Below are 21,483 nucleotides of genomic sequence, written 5' to 3'. Positions count from 1 at the left end.
TAGCTTGTATTACCTCTTGAGAGTATAATTTAACAAAAATACACAACAATCAAATTATTTAATATCTTATTTGGGTAATAAGATAAATAATGGAATAAATTTAATATTATTTTATTAAGTAAAGAGCAAATAAATAAATAACTTTTATTATTCATAGGACATTAAGTTCAATCTAGTAGCAATAATACAATAACACCAAATCAGCTCCATCTTCTTTATAAGATGCAGTATTTTTAGAAAAAAAAATTGACTTATTGAATCAACAAGTGCAGCAAAATTGGACAAGAATTTACAAAAGCTAGTATCACAACTATCTCCTAATCTAAATTTACCAAAAAAAAATGAACAAGTGAAAAACAGTCCTAATGACTTATTTAACAATGAAGATAATAGTTTTGATTTCTTTCCACTTTTGCAATAAAGTAAAAGTGTCACGAGTATATGCATGAACAATAACATTAATAAAATCCAACAACAGTAAAAGCGCTATCAAACAGTAAAAGAACGTGTTGGCAAAATATCTCTCAACAATGAATTATCTTACATAATTATTACTTAAAGTTATAAGAGCATTTATTGTAAGAAATTTTAACAATTTCTATATAAGTATAACGTTTGTGAGAAGGCATCGAAGAAATATTGAGCTTTATCTTTCAAAACTTTCTTATCTCATCCCTCTTATTTTAAAACAACCTTTTACCTTGTTTCCTTTAAAAGTTATTGTCAAATCTTGAATAGGAAAGCTATTTCAATCAGTTTGTAAGTTTTATTATTATCAATTTTGTTCACAATTTTATTTTATTGTAAATTTTTAAATTTCTTAATATCTTGCATAAAAAATACATACGTTAACATGTTTATATTTCCTTTTGTCTTTGTATATTAATTTTAAATATATTTATTTAAAATTTTTCTTTTCTTTTTTTCTTTTTAACACTACTAAAAAACCTGTAAATATAGACATATTTTTTAATTATTACAGACAAATTTTAGAATTACAGACTCTTCCAGTTCGTCTGTAATATACGCATTGGTAAATAATTACAAACAGATTTTTGAATTCGTCTTTAAGTTACAAATGAAAAAATTCATCTGTAAATTATAGACGAAAAAATCTACCTTTAATTACAGATAGAAAAATCCGTTTGTAATCTATTTATGAAATTTTAATTTTTTTTATTTTTGTATATACATAATTATTTCTTACTATTCCTAATTATCACAAATTATAAACATAATAAAAACTACAAAATTATATATTTAAAATTAAAAATTATTTATAAAATATAAAATTAAAATGTCATTACAAATGAAAAGTAAACATCTCAATAAATAATGTTAAAAATAAAATAACATTATATATCACTAATAATCGGCGTGATCATCTTCTAAAAAAGTATCACCATTAGTAGAGGAGGAATGACGCATGAAGTTAAAGATTGATGGTATTGGAGATGGTGGAAGAGGAAGAGAGGTGTAGAACTGAAGATTGATGGTATTGGAGCTAGTGGAAGAGGAAGAGAGGTGTAGAACTGCTTGCTCTCATAAGGTCAAAGTATGCATGAATCTGCTGCATATGCTGCTGCTGCACCTCTCTCTACATCCTGGAGCCCACCTTCTTCTCTATTTTCTTTGCTCACTTCTTCTCCCATACACTTTCCTTGGTCTTCCATATCTCCTCATTTTGCTTCTGTATTTCTTCATTGAGGGCATGAACTTGAGTGCAAACCATGTTCTCTATTTCCTCAAGTGCAAGAGAAAGGGCATCTCTGGTGACAGATACAGAGGACTTAAAGTCTACAAAACGGCTTTTCATGCCATAAATGCGGCCTTTATAAAGACCATCCACCGTCTCTCATCATATAGTATCTTTATCAACTAACTCTGAATCTTGAGAAGATGCCTCATCGAGCCTTTGAACATATTCATCCTACAGTTTAATGCAAATAATTATATATCAGTCTCGAGAACTATTTAATAAATCATTAATAATTAACATATAGTGTTAATAAGGATGATTTACATATGTGGCCTAAGATCGTGTGTCAACCCAACAAATTTATTTACACTTAATACAACAAATTTTTAATGTAAATTTTGGCAGAATCTCTCCTAATATATGAATATTTCCTTATATTTGTTTACACTTAATACAATAAATTTTTAATGTAAATTTTGGCAGAATCTCCTTTAATATATGAATATTTCCTTGTCTTGTTCTTTACATGTACTTAATACAAAAATCTAAATTTCCTTTACACATAAGCTATATATTATATAACAATCTATTATAAATTAATGTATCAAAAATATACTTATCACAATCATAAACCGTTCTAGAACACATCCCTTTATAACTCTACAACATGCATATTCTACAATCTCCGCAAGCACAAACAACTCCACAACACACAATAATCAGGTTCGGGGAAGAACCTCTACGCCCATTCTCCAGTCATACAATCTCCAGTCATACAACTCTATCTCAAAAATTTTTAGTATCTATTATACATCAAAAATTAAAAAACTAAACCGATTAAAAGTTTGAGTATCATACCAAGAACTCAATGATACAAATTATTTTTTAAATGAATGCTTCAGCCACTTACAAAGGTCAAAAAACTGATAATGCTAGAAAGAGACAGACAGGGAGATGAGAGAAAGAAAAAATAATAAAAAGTGAGAAGAAGAAGGAGTAGGCACAATTTTGATGGATTTCACACATATGAAAAAATCCATTTGTAAATGATTTAATTTCTATCTGTAAATGATTTAATGAGATAGTGCATTTTAAGGGTTCAATTACATACATATTTTTTCGTCTATAAATCTACCAAAGACTATTACAAACAGGAAAATCCATCTATAAATAGACAAATGAAAAATCGATAAAAATAGTCATATTTATGGACACATTTTTTCTGTTTATAACTCTCACTCCAGAAATCTCACTAATTTTCAAATTATAAACAAAAAATTCTATCTGTAATTCTATTTATGAGTTTTCGCGCTAAATAGCGGGCTGTAATATTGACGGATAATACAAATAGATTTTTTCTATTTGTAATACAAACAAATTTCTCTAAAAAAATAAAATTGAATATCTATCTATAAATTTGTTAGTTTTGCAGATAAAAAAAATCTATTTGTATTATGCTTCTGTATAAAGCGTGTTTCCGGTAGTGTAAAACTCTTCTTCCCAAATAACTCTTAAATAAATTAAAAGAGCAAAAGTTTTTTAAGCAAGAGGCTTGAATAATATAGGGACCATTTGATATTTGGAAAGAAAAAACTATTAAATTTTCACTATTTGGATATGTAATTTATTTTAATATTTTATTGAAATATATTTAAAACAATTTATTTTAATAAATTATATTAAAAACTTATGAAAATAAATTTAAAAAATTTATAAGAGTGATACACTATTTTCATAAATTAATATAAGTTTAGGACACTCTAGGTATTGTTTAGTTTCATAAAATATTTTTATTTTATAAAATTTTTGAAAAATTACAACTTATTCTTCTATTTTTACTTTTTTCCTTTGTAAAAATAAAATAACAAACTATAGGTTTATAATTAATAATAAAAACAGAAAATATTTTTTTTTTCACAAACTAAATAGGCGTTTAATTCTTTGATCAGTTTCCCTTATTTTAAGCATATGATTGATTTGTAAAATATAAGTTGTATCCTACCTTAATTTCTAAGAAACTCACTAATACCTAAAATGAATATTGAAATATTAAAGAATTAAAGTATTTCATATTTTTATTCTTGAAATCAAATTAAACTTCTTCTTATTTGTCTTTTTTACTCAAATTTATAATATAATGCAAATAAAAAATGTAAATTTATTCATAAGAGAGTATAAGTTATAATATTTTTTTAAAAGAAAAGTTTAGATAAAATTATTTAAACAATTTCGATACTATTTGTCAAATAAATTAATATCTTATTTTGACAACTCGCAATTTTTAATTTTTATTTTTTACTTCTATCCTTTTCCTTTTGTTTCTATATCTCGTTTTTACAATTTCTTTCCATTATTTCTACTCTTTCGTCCTCCGAACAGAGTTCAGTTCAGTTCAGTTCAGTCCATAGTCAGATGAACGATAACGATGAACGCAGAGAAGGAGAGAGAGACACTCCGTATTGTTGCGTTTCCCACGAATTCGTCCGAATCGCGTTTGCAAACCCTAACAAAATCGCAGTGGTTCATGCTTCAGGCGTCGCTCACCTTTCCAGAGAGTTTTGCCGCCAAAATCCTTCCTCGCCCAACTTCAATGCAGACATTACCACGCTCTTAGAAAAGCGCGTTGAATCCACGTCACCGCCACTTTACCATGGGGACCGTTCCTTCACTTATTCTCATCTCTTGAACGCTGTTAGTTCCCTCAGCTTCCGCCTCCGCTCTATCCTGCTTGGTGCGGATGACCCCCACTTGATCACAGCCCAACCTCAAGGTTTGTTATTCTCTCCATAATGGAAATTTTCTGTTAAGTTAGTTTTTAGTTGTGACTGTAAACTACTTCTTTCTTAATGGCAATGTTGGAATGAGTCTCTCGTGCAAAATTTTCATGCGCGTGACATAACGTCTATTAGAGTGCGGAAGCTATTTTAGGGCATGTTTGGTTGGTGGAGATTGGAGGGAAAGGAAGGGAATGGGTAGTTTTTCATTTTAAAATTGAAAAAATTAGGAAATGTTTATGAAAGTGAACGAAGAATGATTGGAAATTTATCTTTGATATAGTCTCTGAATTTTCTCCAATATATGTGTTTCAGAAGCTTTTGCGAATGACTGAAAAACTGTTATTCAATGGCCCGTTGTTAATCTTTTATGTGTTGGAATGGGGAAAAGATTGTGCTTGATGTTGCATTGGCATTCTGTATTCTGCTTCAGGTAATGATGGTGTCGACTGTGAAGAGGAAATACAGACACCTGAATCCTTGGAAACTGTCATGCCTAGTGAAGAGGCATTGATTGAATCGAGCGAAGAGTATAGGCCAAAGATAGTGGGAATTTATATGCCTCCTTCTGTTGAATATATTGTTACTGTTCTTTCAGTACTGAGGTGTGGGGAAGCCTTCCTACCTCTGGACCCGTTTTGGCCAAACGAAAGGATATTGTCAGTTGCTTCTTCTTCAAATGTTGATCTCATTATAGGGTCCCAATCCTCATTTGGTAAAAGTGATTTGGACAAGCTTGATCTATCGCATTGGCTGCTAAAGTCAGTTAATTGTCCTGTTTTGAACTACTCCATTGAAGAGAACCGTCAAGAATGTAGCTATCCAGCAGATTTGGCATGGCCTTGTGCCAGTGAAAAGGAGAGATCATTTTGTTATCTGATGTACACTTCTGGATCAACTGGAAAGCCTAAAGGAGTGTGTGGCACTGAACAAGGTAACTTGTTACTGTAGTTTATTGTTATGCTTATAAAAAACAGGATTTATTTACTCAAATGTTACATTGTGCCCTTGTTTGTTTCCAACTTTTGTTATTTTTGTGCTACACACTAGAAGAAGAATATCGTATGTACTGTACTATGTTACAATTTGTTTTACTTTTACATTCTTGCTAGGTCTTTCAAATCGCTTTTTATGGATGCAAGGAATGTATCCTTTAAGTGGGCAGGAACTACTGTTGTTTAAGACGTCAATTAGCTTCATTGACCACCTGCAAGAATTTCTCAGTGCTATTCTGACTGCTTGTGTGCTAGTTATTCCTCCTCCCAATGAGCTAAAAGAAAATATATATTCTATCATAGATTTTCTGCAGGTATGGTAGGTCCTTATTGTGCTTTGGTGATTTATGCATCACCAATGTTATCTTTTTCTTTGATAACTTATTGAATTCTTATTTCCCTTTCAGCTAGAAATGCAGCTTTATATTCCCTTCTAGCACAACGCTTATCATGAATATTACCTTTGGGGGTTTAATTTTCTTGTTGTATTGCCAAATAAATACATATTATGTTTGCGGTAATATTGATGGAAACACTGTTTTGCAATGTTTATATGTGTATAGATATAACTTGAACACTTTTCATAAAGACTGTAATTTATATTTTAAATATGACACATGTTTGAGAAGCATTCTGTATTCTATTAGTTTCTATCACACTATCATTTAATAATAAAATAAAATTATATTTCTTTTAATTTCTTACCTTTTCCTGTTATATTAAATGCTTCTGTAGGCATATTTTGTTAATAGGCTTACGGCTGTTCCATCACTAATGAGGACCATTCTTCCTGGATTGCAAACCCATGCTAACATGCGAGTTGGAAGTTCACTGAAATTGCTTGTGCTTAGTGGTGAAACTTTTCCTTTGACCTTGTGGGAGATGATTTCAACTATCTTACCAAAGACCTCCATCTTGAATTTATATGGAAGTACTGAGGTTAGAGCAGAAGATTATCCTTCTAGTCTGAAATTTTGCAACATTCATAATTTGCATTTGCTGTCTGGTCCCTTTCATAACATTCTTGCACACCCAATTTGATATAGCTTGTTCTTTTCCATGTGTGAAGGTAATTTCAAAATATATCCTAGCTTCTATCTTGTTTTCCTCTTGCTTTGTTATTGGAATTCAATGCTTATGTGTAGTCATGTACATTAGATATTATAGACTGAATAACTTGGAAACATAGTTGTTTCACTAATATTTAAGTAAACCAGAAAACCAAACCCACTTGGAACTTGATATGAAGGAAGATTGGGGAAGAAATTTATGTTTGAGGAGTAACTTCTAGTAAAGACATAAAGGCAAATATAATCTAAGTTTTTATCTCATTCAATTGTTCAATCATTACATAGTAGTCCCACTCCCAGGGAAACCTGGCGTGACTTGAGCTGTTTACATTAGATTTTGTCATGAGGCTCTACATTGCACCTTGTCCTTTGTGTCATTATCATTGACTAATGCATTTGTTTTCTTTTTCTCTAATCTTATTTTAAATGCAACTTATGTAACTTATTTACATGAGTTTTTACCATGGTGCTTGTCATAGTGAACTTTCCTAGTCTTCTGTATAATTATCATTGGCTAATGCAATTCTTTCCTTTTCCATTTTTGTAACTAAGGTCTCTGGTGACTGTATATATTTTGATTGCAAGAGGATACCGTTGATTTTGAAGGAAGAAATGCTAACCAGTGTTCCAATAGGTTTACCCATTACTAACTGTGAAGTGATACTTCTTGGAAAAAATGGTTCATCGAATGAGGGAGAGCTATATGTTGGTGGTTCTTGCATCTCTAGAGGTTACTATAACGAATCTAATACAATATCTGATGCATTTGTAAAATTGCCTCGGAGTTACAGTTGTGATGATTCTCTTAATGCTAGCCAAAGCCAATTATACTTTGTAACGGGTGATTTAGTCAGACAGTTGCCAAGTGGTGACTTTGTATTTTTTGGAAGAAAAGACCGCATTATAAAAGTCAATGGACAGCGTATTGCCTTAGAAGAAGTTGAAAACTTGCTAAGGGAACATCCATATATAAATGATGCCGCTGTAATTTGTCAAAATAATCAAGCAGAACTTGTGTTTCTTGAAGCCTTTATTATATTAAGGGACAAGGAAAGACTGGGTGAGTTATTAATACCTGCAATCAGAAGTTGGATGATTAACAAACTTCCTTCAGTTGTGCTTCCCAACCGTTTCATCTTTATGGAATCATTTCCTGCATTTCCTAGTGGTAAGATTAATTATGAGTTGTTGGTTGGCTCAGCATTATTGACAAAGAATGCCAAGGATAAGGTTGGTAGCATCGATTGCAGCAATCTTCTCCGACTTATTAAAAAGGTATTGTTTCATTATTTCATATAGACAATTATCTTTTGTACATTAGGACAGAAATCACAATATCTCCTTTGATCTTGTTCTGTTGAACAATATGCTGTAAATCAAATAGACCCAATTGGAAATGAACAATGGTGTAAAGGGTAAATTATTTGACAATAAGTGGCATGCATGACTAGATATCAAATTATAATTCTTTTTTTTTTCTTTTTTGGGTAATATATAATTAAGGCTGTGATTTGTCTGGTTGCCTGCCTCTTTCATCTGAAAAACTTATCACAACTGGTAATCAATGCAACAAATGAAAAGGAAAGGCGATTTAGTGGGGGAGGGGGGCGGATAGCAGATTTGTGTCTGCCTAATATATATTTTTTATGTATCTGTTAGTTACTCTAAAAGCCTGCAGACCCTTGAGAAAGAAAAAACAAGTAAATATACAAACCTGCAATTTCAAGCTTCCTATTGCCCTACTTATGGAGAGAATGGGTTGCAATGTATTAGAGTGAAGATTGAATAGGAAGTCGCTAGCAGCTCTCCTGTTGCAGTATATAATTTGATTGGGATTGAACTGACACTATTGTTCAGAACTTAGAAACAAAAACCATCTTTGGGCATGCACCAAACAGTTTTAGGGTTTATTTGGTCCTTGGTATGGTATTAGAGGCCCCTATGACCTCATGGTTATGGGTTGAACTCAAATCCCTAGTCTTAATTAAGTTTTTAGCACAAGGTATAATAGGTTTGTGCTTTGACTCCACATTGGCTTTGTTGGCAATATTCATTTCAGAAGGACTATTTTATAAGTCAGCTTGTTCAGTTCTTTTCAAGCATGTTCATTTTGTTAAATACATGTCTATGACTGCTTGTTTTTCCCTTGGTTTTCTTATTTTGGAGGATTCCTCATTCTTCTCCTAGTTGTACTTCACCTTCACCCCTTTGCTCTCTAATAAAATTTCCTTAAAAAATTTGTGACTGTTCTGAATGTATATGTCTTTCCTTTGTGTGATCTATGATGCATTAAAATAATGAAATGGGGTATGGACCTCTAATATAATGAGACATTATTTTGCTTCTATATTTTCCTTGTGTATTTTATGCATGTAGCATGTTAACTCTTTAACTGTTTATGCAATAATTTTTTTATCCACTAATAGTATGTTTCCTTCTGGATTCAGCCACTTATTACTTACTGAATGAAGTCTTTTTCTGCAGAACTAAGAATTTTGATTTGATTATTGCTTTAACAGGCCTTTCATGATGCTTTAATGGTTGAAAGGATTTGCAATGATGATGATTTCTTTATGATGGGTGGTAACTCTCTTTCTGCTGCACATGTTGCTCATAGTTTGGGGATTGACTTGAGATTTCTTTACTATTATCCAAGTCCTTTTAAGCTTTGTATGGCTCTTCTCCAAAAAAGAGGATCATGCTCTTTGCATAACAGGCTGGACAATTGCTTGCAAATAAACAGAGACAGTCAAGATAAGCATGTTTCTACCAATCATGCTGAAAATTCTAGTCCTCTTCAGTCAAGAATAATTTCTGAAGATAATGATGACAATTCTTTTCCTTCCAAACGCTTAAAGATGGGTTCTTCTTCTACGGATGTTGCATCACAAGGTGATGAATTGTTCTCATGGTATTCCCCTTATCTATTATCATCCTCATTTAGCCGATGCAACAAGGTTTTGCATAAAGGGAAGCTGGCAGTAATTGATACACACCAAACAACTTGGTCTGCAAATGTTCCAAGAGGTAGCAGAGGTCATATAAAAGATTGTTGGAAAGTTTGCATGGAATCTTGTGTTGATGCTTCACCAATGCTTGTGTTTAAAGGCGTAGACATTTATTTGTTCATTGGATCTCACTCACATAAATTTCTCTGCTTAAATGCTAGAAGGTAAATATAGATCATAGTTTATATAAATGGCTTAAATCCATTGCTTAGTGCTTCTCGTTACTGATATAAACTTGATCAAAATTTTGTGTTTGAATGCATTTTCATTATATACAATTTGCATACAACCGAAAACTCATTTTTTAATCTAATTTTAACCAATTCTGCAATTGGCATCATGATAATTTCTTGTGCACTTAAACATATTTTAGTACAGATTGATGTGTGATGTAGATCTGATGGGAACTGACATTCAAGTGGGTTAGGAAAGATCCAGTGATGGATTGGGGCAACTATTATCAGAAGTATGTGAGATAGAACAGAAGTTATCTTGCATTAGCAATTTTGTGTTTATTCTGTATTAGAAACTATGATGGCAGGTCTTCATGAAAAATAACAAATGACAGAAATGTTTTAGGATTATATTTGATTGTAGGTTGTGTAATTAGGCAATTGTGTTGTTCTTTGCAATTTGTGGACAGAGAACACTCTCTGTAGGAGACTTCAGTCTCTGGGACAGCAAATGTATTTGCTGTACTAATGCTAGAACTGTAGAGCGAAGTTTTTTGGTGTCTATTTTCTGTTCTAGCATTACTAAAACTTCTACTTAATTGATTTAGTGGTTCTGTCCAGTGGGAGATCAAACTAGAAGGACGTATTGAATGTACTGCAGCAATTGTTTCTGATTTTTCCCAGGTTGATTTTTAGTTGTTAATATCTTATTTTACTGCAGTGCAATAAGACTATAAGATTCTATCCATTTGTTCTGACGCATGATATTTCTTTTCTCTAGGTTGTTGTTGGATGTTACATGGGAAAAATATATTTTCTTGATTTTTTGAATGGCAACATCTGTTGGATTTTCCAAACATCTGGTGAGGTATCAAGTTTTAACTCCCTATCAAATTCCTGTCCTTTCTTGTTTGAGTTTCTCTGGTGTCTATTTTCTTGCATCAAGTTTACAGACACATATCACATTACAGACCATAGTTATCAATCTCAAGATCGTGTTGCAAAGTTGCCAATCCAAAAAACACTATAGCAAGGTAGTGGGATGACCACTATCCTAAAGACTATAACTATAGGCATAAGATAATTTTTACTATACACGTTATCAATCCCAAGTTTTTGTTTTAGTCAAGAATGGGCTAATATCAGATTTTGATACTATCTTAAATTTGGGTTAAGGCCTAACTCAACTCTGAAATTTAGCTTGTAAGGTGTTGATTGCTTTAACCTTTATAAGTTCTATTTGAGCTATATTTGTAATTCACGTAGGATTTCAACAATAATAATAAATTCAGCATTTTCTTATATTATATAAAAGCTAAATATTTGGTATTCGGTGAAAACCTCTCAAAGTGAAGTGACCAAACAAAATCTTGGGTGAAATAATCATATAATATTTGATCCTTTAAGTTTTCATGTTGAAAATATTGCGTGGAGTGAAATTGACTTTGAGTTTTTTCATTTCTTTAAATAAGTTGGTATACTAGTTAATGAGCAGCATATTATGAGATTTTTATTCATGGATTCTCTTGGCTATTCTACCCGTAGCTGTTTCAAGGGAGTTTTCATTTCTGATATGCAGAGCCAGACAGCAACCTGGCTGCATTGTTGGTTTTTTTTTTTTTTTTTTTTTCATTCCTTGTATTTTTTTTTATTTATTTTGGAGTATCCTCCGCCAAGTTGTAACTTCCCTTGTTTATCTCTAATTTTTTATGTTAAACATGGTCATATTAAAAGAATCATTTTTCATTTATCTGACCCCTCTCCTCCTCTTTTGTGGTCAATTTCTAATTATGTTTTGAACTTGTGAAGGTAAAATCACAGCCAGTTGTAGACACATTCAGACAGTTGATCTGGTAATTTTTTTATGCTTCTCTTTCTATATTGTTAGTTTATCATGCATACTCTTTATGGTGCAATATTTAATTTAAGTACTTAACATTTTAAGGTAAGTACTGCTAAAATCAGAAACTTTTCTCTAGCAATTAGCATCTAAAATCTTCATTGTACATAGAACCTTTGTAGGTGAGATGGATGTGTAAGATTGTTCCTTTAGAGGACTGCTTGTACAATTTAGTCATTGAATATGCTTTTTTTGGCATTTGGATAGTTGAGGAGTGGAATAGAAGACACTAGAATAATGAAGGTCAAAGTTCAACTGACACACTGGAATTTTCAAATTTGTTCCTTGTGGGCTCCAATTTTATTTTTTTTTCTAATGTTTTAGGACACAAGACATGCTAATGGGTTGAGATGAAGTGGTGTTTACATTATATGTTTGTATTTGGATGACTCTTAGTGAGATATATGTCAGGCTACCAATCAGTTTATGATTATCGATTGCCACCACATCTAAGTTGCTTTTTAAAAGTTTGTACAATTTACAAATTTGCATTCAGATATGAAATTTATTTTTAATTTAAAATAATATACTTCATAAATTATTTGATTGAGAAACTTATATTCCCAAGGAAAAGAAAAGTTTATGCACACTTTACAATACAAGTTGTCAAACCTGGAAAACTATTAGGGTGTAAGGATTCTCCTAAAACTTATTTTGAAAATTGTTGGAAATTGTTAAGATGTCTCACATTGGCCAAAAATAAAGTTAGAATACTTCTTATAAAGGTTAGGGTAGTTTTCCGATGAACTAGCATTTGCGAGTGAGTTAAGGTTAAGGTTTTTTACATGGTATTACAGCCTATTCAGTTTGAATGTTGAACTACCCACAAATATCCAATCCTATTAGGCCACCTATGCAAATATCAAATCCTGTAAATTTCACACATCAAATGTCCAGTCCTAAACATGAGAGGGAGGTATTAAGATGTTCCACATTGGTTAGGAATAGAGTTAGAAAACTCTTTATAAAGACTAGGGTAATCCTCCTATGAGCTAACTTTTGAGAGTGAGTTAGGCTTAAGTTTCTTAACAGAAATATTGGCATTAATGTACTTAGGAAATAGTATGTTCTTGTATCTTGTGTTTAAATGCATTTAGTATTCATGTGTAATAATGTCTTTGAAGTTGCATTACTTATTATCCTAAGAAATACTCTTCACTAAGTGTATCGAGTCCTTGTTAGATAAGTATGTCGTTGTTAAAAACCAAACACTACCAAGTACAAAAGTTTTAATTGTTAGACTAGAAGCAAGAGTGGAATTTCTTGCCTCATGAGTTCATGTTCAAAGAGTCTAATAGTGTGTCAAATATTACCTGTTCCAATGTGTCTTATTGTCAGAACTCAGAATCGCTGTTATATGTTAAAAGGATGTGATATATAGCTTGATTGGAAATTATTGAAGTTGTATGCTTGGTTTAATGTTTACACAGGTGTGGCTCACATGATCATAACTTGTATGCTCTTGACTACAAAAAACATTGCTGTGTCTACAAGCTACCATGTGGAGGCAGTATATATGGGTCACCTGCCATTGATGAGGTGAATTTTCCCTTCTAAATGACAATTAACATCTATATTGGTTTTAATAAGATTACTACTGAGTTCTTAATTTCTTTTACTAATTTGTTGTGTAGGTTCGTGGCTTGCTTTATGTAGCCGCTACTGGTGGTCGTATAACAGCTATATCAATATCGGTACGATAAATTCTCAAATCTATACAAGCATGTGTTAGGAGCCAGGAATATAAATGTAACACAAAACGAAAGATTTTATTGAATTGAGTGGAAAGAAACACAAAAATAGGAGTTTTCCCTTCATAAAAGATTCTTCTTTCACAAAGAACCAATACTCAATTTACAAATGATAACAGATCTGAATGTCCTTTCCCTTACATTTTCATCCTATTTATTTACCTCACCAACCCCTTCACTAACTAACTACAATAAATCAATAACTACCCTAACTAATTCTGAAATCTATACATGCATGAGTTTTTATTTCTTTAGGGAGACTTCAATTTTGTACTTACCCAAATTCCAGCCTTTGGATTTAGTTTCTTGTTAAAATATTTTTTCAGGCATATCAGCTTCTTCCCCCCCTAGAATCAACTGTTGATTTGTTAGTAACTCCACTAATATGATATTTAATGTTCACCTTGCAAATTGAACTATTAAATACCTATAGAAGCAAGAGCCTAAGAACAAAGAATGAAAGGAAGGGAGGAAGCAAGGTGTTTGATGTTTAATGTTTATCTTGCAAACTGACAATAATTAAAGATTCATAGAGGAAAGAACCAAACAGAAAAAAAAAAAAAAAGAAGAAAAGAAGAGGCAATGATTTTTCATAACCAGAGTGTTACATTGGTAGAATAGAGAGGACCTATCAACTAAAAGTACGGGTTTTTAAAGTCTACTTAGACCTCTTATCTTGTCAGTTTACAGGATGACCTGTATATTGACAGCATAAAGAATTAGGAATTAGGATTTTGTTGCTTGCCTGGTGTTCACAACTTGAGATATTTCATCCACTTCGATCTGTAGTAAATCTGATATAGATAGGCATATATTTGGTTTTGCTAAGGTTTTTATGTGAAGCAGGTTTTCAGCCAAAAGCTCTAGTGATCAAATTGAAATGGACTAAAAAAATTGTAATGATTGAAATTGCTTAGTATTAAGTTGAGATCAATCCTTAGTTTGAACATTAGATGCATTAACCTGTTAATGTAGCTGAATGTTGAAGTTGCCAGCATGTGCAAGTCAATTGAGTTATTGACCTTAGTCAGACTAATAATTTTTATTGAATCCAGACTTCTCCGTTTACTATATTGTGGCTACATGAATTAGAAGTCCCTGTGTTTGGTTCTCTTGCCGCCACCCCTAGTGGAACTGGTATGTATTATTACTTTGCCTTTTGATTATATTGTCTTTCTAATTATTTATGTCCTGTATACATTATTTGTTCTTATTGCAGTACATTTTTTTTCCTGTTGCAGTAATATGTTGCTTGGTAGATGGCCATGTTCTTGCATTCGATCCAAATGGATCCTTAGTTTGGAAGGTATGAAGTATGGACCTTATTATGGATGCAAATTATATTCCTGGATGGAATTATTTTTAACCTTCCTTGCTGAATTTTTCTCAGAAAACAACTGATGGTCCAATATTTGCTGGGCCATGCATACCTTCTGTTCTTCCTCATGAGGTACATCAATCTCTTCATGGATTTTACATGGCCATTTACTTGATTCATATTCCGCTTACCTCTTCATGTCCATTTGTCAAGGCCAATAAAAGATTTTGAGAAGCTGGTTTCTGTTTAGGATATAGTATGGTAATAACTAACAAGGAAATGGGTCACTCAATTTTAACTAGTTAACTTGCAGTGCATCCAAGGTTATTTATGAAGTCTAGATAGTAGTATACTATAATAGTTATCCGATAAATATATTTCAATCGCTCTAAATAATTGGTGAAAGATTTATTTATGTTAGTAATCATTTTATTTATTCCACCTTAGGTGCTTGTATGCTCTAGAAGCGGAAGTGTGTCCTCATTCAAACTGGTGAGAATTGACAGAGAAACTTGTTTCTTTTTGTTTTTTCTTTTATAATCTCTTTGGTGGATTTTAATTTTTACTGTATTAGATTCATGATCAGCAACTTTTTTACTTTATTACATTTATATTCCCTATCTGAGATCAAAGTTAATTGCTGGATCTATATATCTGTTTATATGCTGCTTGTTATTGGCAGTGTTTCTCCCTCTCCCTTCCCTTTTGACAATTCAATTCATTGTGTTTCATAGTTTGTCATACATATACATAACATATTAATATGCTATGTATTTTCAGTAAACAAGATCAGGTAAGGGGACAAAAAATCTTGAAATCTTTTTACTGCTGGCTATTGTTGTGTGTTCCACTCCCACCTCTTTCTCTATCTCTCTCTCTTTCAAGTAAGAGTAGAGATGAATCCACATATCCACCTGATGTTGGCCATTGCTGACTAGAGAGTGACTTGTGGTGTTCCTACTTTCCAGTCATTTAGGGGATTACAATAATCCCTCTTGCTGAATTATTCAAGTTGTTAATTGACATGTATCTGTTCAAGTATTGCCATGTGCCGGTAGTATTAAGTCTGACAGTTTAAAAATTGATATTCACTATGTATTGGAGAACATCTATTCTATGCTCTATCACTTTAAAACATGCACAAAACTGATGAAAACTGTTACTAAGTTGAATGAATGTTCATTTACTAATTTTTAATATTAGTGAACTTCGTAAAGCTACCTCGTTTAACTCTTGAAACGAAGGCAAATTCACTGTGAAAGAACAACAATGTTAAATCTTTGTCCTACATATGATGAGTGTGCGTCAGGGTTCATTGCATGTGGTCCGTCTTTAGATTCTAAGATCAATGGGAAAAATGCCATTGGGATGGGTCCTTTCGTGCCTGACTGTATCAAGAAATTAGTCTCTCACCTTCTGTATGAAGAGATGTCCTGGGAAATATAAAAATGTTAGAATGTGCAGTGTTCAAAATTATTCATTTGGGTTGATTTTTGTTTTGTTTCCATACGTTGGATTAACACCAGGAGGAGGGAGATCTACTGTGGCAATACAATGTTGGAGATCCAATTACTGCATCTGCTTATGTTGACGAGCATTTGCAGCTTAAATCTGATGCCTCCCATTCTTCAGACAGGTTATCCTAGTTGATTTTTTCAATTGAAAGAGCAACTGCAACTCATCAGCTATCAATTTGAAATCCTTTTTCTTTTTCAGGTTAATTTGCATTTGTTCCAGTTCTGGAGGCATACACCTCCTTCGAGTGGACATGAATTTGTCTGAAGAAGCAAATCAACAAACACGCTATGTGCAAGAGTTTGCAAGGCTAAACTTGCCAGGGGATATATTCTCTTCGCCTTTAATGATTGGTGGCCGGATTTTTGTTGGTTGCCGGGATGATTATTTGCACTGTATTGCCCTTGAAATTTCAAAGCAACATGAAAGTTAAAGCTTATGTAGTTTAAATTTTGTTGAACTCTAATTAGGAGCTTTGATTCTGTATTTAAAGTTTGAAATTCAAGGCGCTGTAACCTAAGCTATTATGAGCTTAAGCTGTCTTTAGTTTCTCAGATAGGAAAAAAAAATTGAAAAATATTAACTTCATCCTTAGGTTGATTTTATGTAATTAAAAATATTGAGAAATAATATTTATTATGTTGAGAATATAAAAATATATTGAATATCATTTTTCAATATAAAACACTTTTAAATGTTTAACATCAACTTTTAGTATCAATTTTAACAAAATCGAAAAAAGAAATGAATAGAAAAGGCATTGAGTGCTAATCGTGATGGGGGGATATAAAACTATTCACCATAAGATTTGACTCAAGATTTTTATTTTTATCTCGGCTCTAGTTTTTACTGGAAAGGATAATAATTTTTTTTAACTTCTACTTAGTAGTGGACAAAACAATCTTGACCAAAACCGATTTAGAAGGAAGAAAAAAATGATGACATAAAATAAAAATTTTATTCTATTTAAATGAATTTTGGAAAAAAAATCGTTAATACATGTTGCTAATGGATCCTTTTTTGTTGAATTTTATAAATTAAAATATACTATATAAAATATAAATTTATAAAAAAAAATTACAGTTGATATTAACTAAATATAAATGGATCTATTTATTTTAAAGATGAGTAAAGTTAATTTTGATTTAATTATTTTTAAATAAATGTATTCAAAATATATGTCAAGAGTAATTTTAATTAAAACTTTTTTAAATATTTTAAAATTGTAAACTAACCCGGCACTTTTTTTTATCAACACCTAATCCGGCACTTTATGATTGCAAAAAGAGTGGTGGGCTGAGTCGAACAGTTATGAAGCCCGCTGACAGCACAACAGACAAACGCAACGCATGAAAGGGGTTTTGGTGTCAGGTTCCTGCTGAGGTTGTTCTGTTGTGCTTGTTAGGCTAAGATCCCCGTTCACCAGGTTCATCCCACTTCCTTCCTTTTTCACTTTGTTCCTGTTATTCATGCATTGTAGTATCCTCTCTCTCTCTCTCTCTCTTCGTTTTGTTGGACCCCATCAATTTTTAAAAAAAAAAATCGAATCTTTTGTGCGGTTTACGGGTTTTGTGCGTATAGAAATCATGGGTTGTGCTCTTCCTTGGACATGCTTGTTTGATTTAGGATTTCCTCTCCCTTCCTGGGAATCCCCATTAAAATTGATTTTTTTTTTCTTTGGGGTCTCTGTTTGTGCATGAGCTTCGGTAATTCGGTATCTGTATGAATTTGTAATGGTGGGGGTATCTGATACATTGCATTGATGCGAGGGATATCGCACCTGGTAATGCATGAATGGTAGAAAATATTATTATTTTTTTAACTAATTTAGGGTAATAGTCCATAGATATTGTCATTGGTGTTGAACTAGCTATCTATGACTATGGTGAGACTTATGTTGTGTATATTCGCAGTTTTAATTTTATAGCTAAAGAAATTTTTCTTGGACAAAGCATAGATAAAGTTTCATAAATATTATTGATGCTATTCTCTAATCAAAATTGACATTCATATGGCACAAATATTTAGTTTACTATATGTTGTCCTCTAAAGGCGTTTTAGTGTACCAATTTGAAGGTTTTTAATGAGTGAGCTGAAACTCGTATTTGAATCATGGATGTTTAAGATCATTGTTGAAATCTCTGGGTGATGGCCTGCTCAGAGCCTGTAAGTGCAGAAGGGGAGAATATGTCACTGGATGCTGCCCCGAGGAAGCCGCGGATTCTACTTGCTGCTAGTGGGAGTGTTGCTGCTGTCAAATTTGCAAATCTTTGTCATTCTTTCTCTGATTGGGCAGAAGTAAGAGCAGTTGCCACGAGCTCATCTTTGCATTTTATTGACAGAGCATCAATGCCCAAAGATGTAATTTTATATACGGATGAGGATGAATGGTCTTGTTGGAAGAAACTAGGCGATAGTGTGCTTCACATTGAGCTTCGTAGATGGGCTGATATCATGGTCATTGCTCCTTTATCGGCAAACACTCTTGGAAAGGTAATTAAATGATGACATATTTTGTCTCGTCTCCACATTTACATTATAAAATCATGACCTATGATTTACTACAGACTAAATTAAACAAGCTGGCATGTCTATGACTTACCAATTTATACAGTTCGGGCCTGTTTGCACAATGATGTGTTCTTATGCATCTTGTGGTATTCAGTTTTTGTCTATACATCTTTTATAGGATTTACTTGGATGTTCATGCTTGGTGGACAGGATAAGATAACAACATAGAATAACTTTTCCTATCCTATTGTATTTTCAGTTTGTTTAACCAACAGGACGTGATAAGTTTATCCTATAAGCTTATCCTGTAGGTCTGGGTTAGAAATAGACAAGATTGGATAACATAATGCATATAATTTGTTATTTTGGTGCACATCAAATGTAAAATAAGATTAAGACCATATCTTGCTCTTATCCTATCTCCTTCTTATTCAACTTTTATATTCTATATTATGCTTTCCTAAATAAAGCATTTGGCAATTTCACTTCCTTTTGGCAACCTAAATATATGTGTTTGTAGATTGCTGGAGGGTTGTGTGACAATCTACTGACATGTATCGTGCGAGCCTGGGACTACAGCAAGCCATTCTTTGTTGCACCAGCCATGAACACTTTTATGTGGAACAATCCTTTTACAGAGCGGCATCTCATCTCTATCGATGAGCTTGGCATTTCTCTCATCCCACCTGTTACAAAGAGGTTAGCTTGCGGGGATTACGGCAATGGTGCAATGGCTGAACCCTCTACCATTTACTCAACTGTAAGGCTCTTTTATGAGTCAAAGGCTCAGCAAGGTAATGGTGATATCTAACAATGTTGACAACCGGACAAGTATGAATTGCATACTAGGACTTGTCTTGACACCTTGTTCTTGTTCCATTGTGTCATTGTTTTTAGCATCTGTATTTCTCTTACATATATCCCCATCACAGGTGGTGTATATTATCGTAGAGGGAATGTGCTTCAGTGTCCTTTATGTCTCGTATAGTGATGCCTGTATACCTCCCTAATTCAAAGTACTAGGTTTATGCTCTTATACATGCTTTATATGTGTGCCTGTGTAGCATTATTTCATGTGAAATTTTAGCTAACACAAGATTGTTTCCCTGTCTGGAGAGTGACCTCAAAATACTTGAACAAATTTTCAGTTGTCTTTTCAGTATAAATGAAGGTGCTAGGTTGGTGTTTTGTATCACAATTTTTCATAGTCTCGATGGATATATTTTCTTGTGTTTTCGCTCCATCTTGTTCCCTTTTTCATTTAAGTCCTAAAATTTTGACACTAATGCATTGCATCTGAAATAACTGAATGACTGATGATCAGTGGAAACCAGTTATAGCATGTTTTTTTAACATAAGTTTTGTCCATCAAATAAGTCGAATGGTGAATGTAAGCTGGATTAAACCTCATCTAATCTAATTATGTAATGTAATGATCAAATGGTGCTGAAATATTGATGTCACCTGATGTGTAGGATGAGTTATAGCATGTATTTGATAATCCTCAATGCATGAAAAATTGTGAAAGTTGCTCCAAAGAAATGGCTATCTTTTTTATGTGCATGTTAAGAGAGAGATCACTCTTTAATAATTCAAAAGGACAGAACTAGTGAATAATGGTCCTTTATGATTATTGCAATTGCATATGCCTGTGTTTGGAGTGCAAGACACAACATCTTATTATTCTCATGAAATAGGTGATCCAGTTTTGGGTGAAGAAATATTTGTGGGCATTGAGTAAAACTTCACGTGATGACAAGTTGGACTTGTTTATCAATTTTAATCAAACACAATATGCACTAACCCAAGTGGTTGATTTAACAAATCATGATGCATGCATAGCATAGGTACTTTGCTATAAAATTGAATCTTACTATTGACGTCAAGTTACCAAAAGAGAAAACGTATCTCCTGCTTTTTGACATGAATGATTTCTTTTAACAGATCGAAGAGGTGGGTTAGTCAAAGTATGCACATGTTAGACTGTATCACCTAATAGCAAAAAATGAAACTTTTTCTGGCAGGATAACGAAGAATGTTGGCTAAAGATTTGTGATTTTCTTTATTTGGTTTCTTCCTTTTAATATTTTTCAATCTAGTTTTTTAAGTATCATTTTTTATTTTTATTCAGGCTTTTTATTAGTAATTTGTTAATTTATTATGTTATTTGCTTACATAATATCTGACTTGTCTTATATAATTTCATTAGGATATAACATGGATTAGATGTGCTATTATTATCATTGTATTCTTCATATTTTATTAGTAAAATTTTTTAAATTGAGATTATAGAATATAAAAATAAATAAATGTATAGATGTGATATTTTCATCATTCACATTAACTCCATGTAATATTATACCAGTAAAGTTAAACGTTACATAGATAAATAATTTAAAAGATTAACAAATCATTAATTACTAATAGAGGGATTGTGCAAGAATGAAAAATCATTTTTAGGAGACTTATTTGAAAAAATAAATAAAAAACAAGCTCTACTGATCAAGTAGCTACAAGCTACTTTGAATAAACGTAGGTCAATTTAATCCATGAATTCGTATACATTCTGATAAGTTCATATCCTTAAGTTCTGTTATACACAAAATTTGCATCTCTCTCTTTTCTTATAATGTATTATAATTTCAATAAAGAAGCTTCACCATAAATTATAAGATGAATAAATGGAAACCAAATGTCATCAAACAAACATTTTGAGTAGAATATATAACTTTCAATAAATATAGTAATCATGATGTATTGTCCCGACAC

At 32.3% G+C, this 21,483-nt stretch overlaps 2 protein-coding genes across 7 annotated transcripts; both read left to right on the top strand.

Moving 5' to 3' along the window:
- Positions 1–4,054: 4,054 nt before the first annotated feature.
- On the top strand, positions 4,055–16,847 carry LOC113849059 (putative acyl-activating enzyme 19). Of its 3 annotated transcripts, none has more exons than XM_027478644.1 (17): positions 4,055–4,469; positions 4,907–5,407; positions 5,586–5,782; positions 6,204–6,407; positions 7,091–7,813; positions 9,058–9,710; positions 10,328–10,403; positions 10,501–10,587; positions 11,529–11,572; positions 13,050–13,158; positions 13,254–13,313; positions 14,426–14,507; positions 14,612–14,676; positions 14,761–14,820; positions 15,136–15,180; positions 16,215–16,324; positions 16,405–16,847. In XM_027478644.1, the coding sequence occupies exons 1-17, from the start codon at positions 4,112–4,114 to the stop codon at positions 16,634–16,636; spliced, it is 3,606 nt and encodes a 1,201-aa protein (XP_027334445.1). In that variant the 5' UTR covers positions 4,055–4,111; the 3' UTR covers positions 16,637–16,847. The 3 variants fall into 3 exon arrangements, 2 of the variants coding, with proteins under 2 accessions (XP_027334445.1, XP_027334446.1); XR_003502066.1 differs by having other exon boundaries at positions 4,058–4,469; positions 14,612–14,683; positions 16,405–16,760; XM_027478645.1 differs by lacking the exon at positions 15,136–15,180 and having other exon boundaries at positions 4,058–4,469; positions 16,405–16,719.
- A 660-nt stretch (positions 16,848–17,507) lies between these two features.
- Positions 17,508–21,009, top strand: LOC113849060 (phosphopantothenoylcysteine decarboxylase-like). Of its 4 annotated transcripts, XM_027478646.1 has the most exons (4): positions 17,552–17,629; positions 18,329–18,696; positions 19,235–19,508; positions 20,659–21,009. In XM_027478646.1, the coding sequence occupies exons 2-4, from the start codon at positions 18,352–18,354 to the stop codon at positions 20,694–20,696; spliced, it is 657 nt and encodes a 218-aa protein (XP_027334447.1). In that variant the 5' UTR covers positions 17,552–17,629; positions 18,329–18,351; the 3' UTR covers positions 20,697–21,009. The 4 variants fall into 4 exon arrangements, with proteins under 4 accessions (XP_027334448.1, XP_027334451.1, XP_027334447.1 ...); XM_027478647.1 differs by lacking the exon at positions 20,659–21,009 and having other exon boundaries at positions 17,508–17,629; positions 18,280–18,696; positions 19,235–19,902; XM_027478650.1 differs by lacking the exon at positions 20,659–21,009 and having other exon boundaries at positions 17,548–17,629; positions 18,365–18,696; positions 19,235–19,907.
- The last annotated feature ends 474 nt before the right edge of the window (positions 21,010–21,483 follow it).

The sequence above is a fragment of the Abrus precatorius genome, unplaced genomic scaffold, assembly GCF_003935025.1.
Source record: "Abrus precatorius isolate BTA unplaced genomic scaffold, Abrus_2018 Scaffold9, whole genome shotgun sequence".
Lineage (NCBI taxonomy): Eukaryota > Viridiplantae > Streptophyta > Magnoliopsida > Fabales > Fabaceae > Abrus > Abrus precatorius.
This window is presented reverse-complemented; position numbering and strand designations above follow the sequence as displayed.

Excerpts from the sequence above, each read along its gene's own strand:
- LOC113849059 (XM_027478644.1), top strand. The coding sequence starts at position 4,112 with ATGAACGATAACGATGAACGCAGAGAAGGAGAGAGAGACACTCCGTAT. Across the intron at positions 14,677-14,760 it reads ATGGATCCTTAGTTTGGAAG|AAAACAACTGATGGTCCAAT; the intron begins GTATGAAGTATG and ends AATTTTTCTCAG. Across the intron at positions 14,821-15,135 it reads CTTCTGTTCTTCCTCATGAG|GTGCTTGTATGCTCTAGAAG; the intron begins GTACATCAATCT and ends ATTCCACCTTAG.
- LOC113849060 (XM_027478646.1), top strand. The coding sequence starts at position 18,352 with ATGGCCTGCTCAGAGCCTGTAAGTGCAGAAGGGGAGAATATGTCACTG. Across the intron at positions 18,697-19,234 it reads CGGCAAACACTCTTGGAAAG|ATTGCTGGAGGGTTGTGTGA; the intron begins GTAATTAAATGA and ends ATGTGTTTGTAG. Across the intron at positions 19,509-20,658 it reads TGAGTCAAAGGCTCAGCAAG|ATCGAAGAGGTGGGTTAGTC; the intron begins GTAATGGTGATA and ends TTCTTTTAACAG.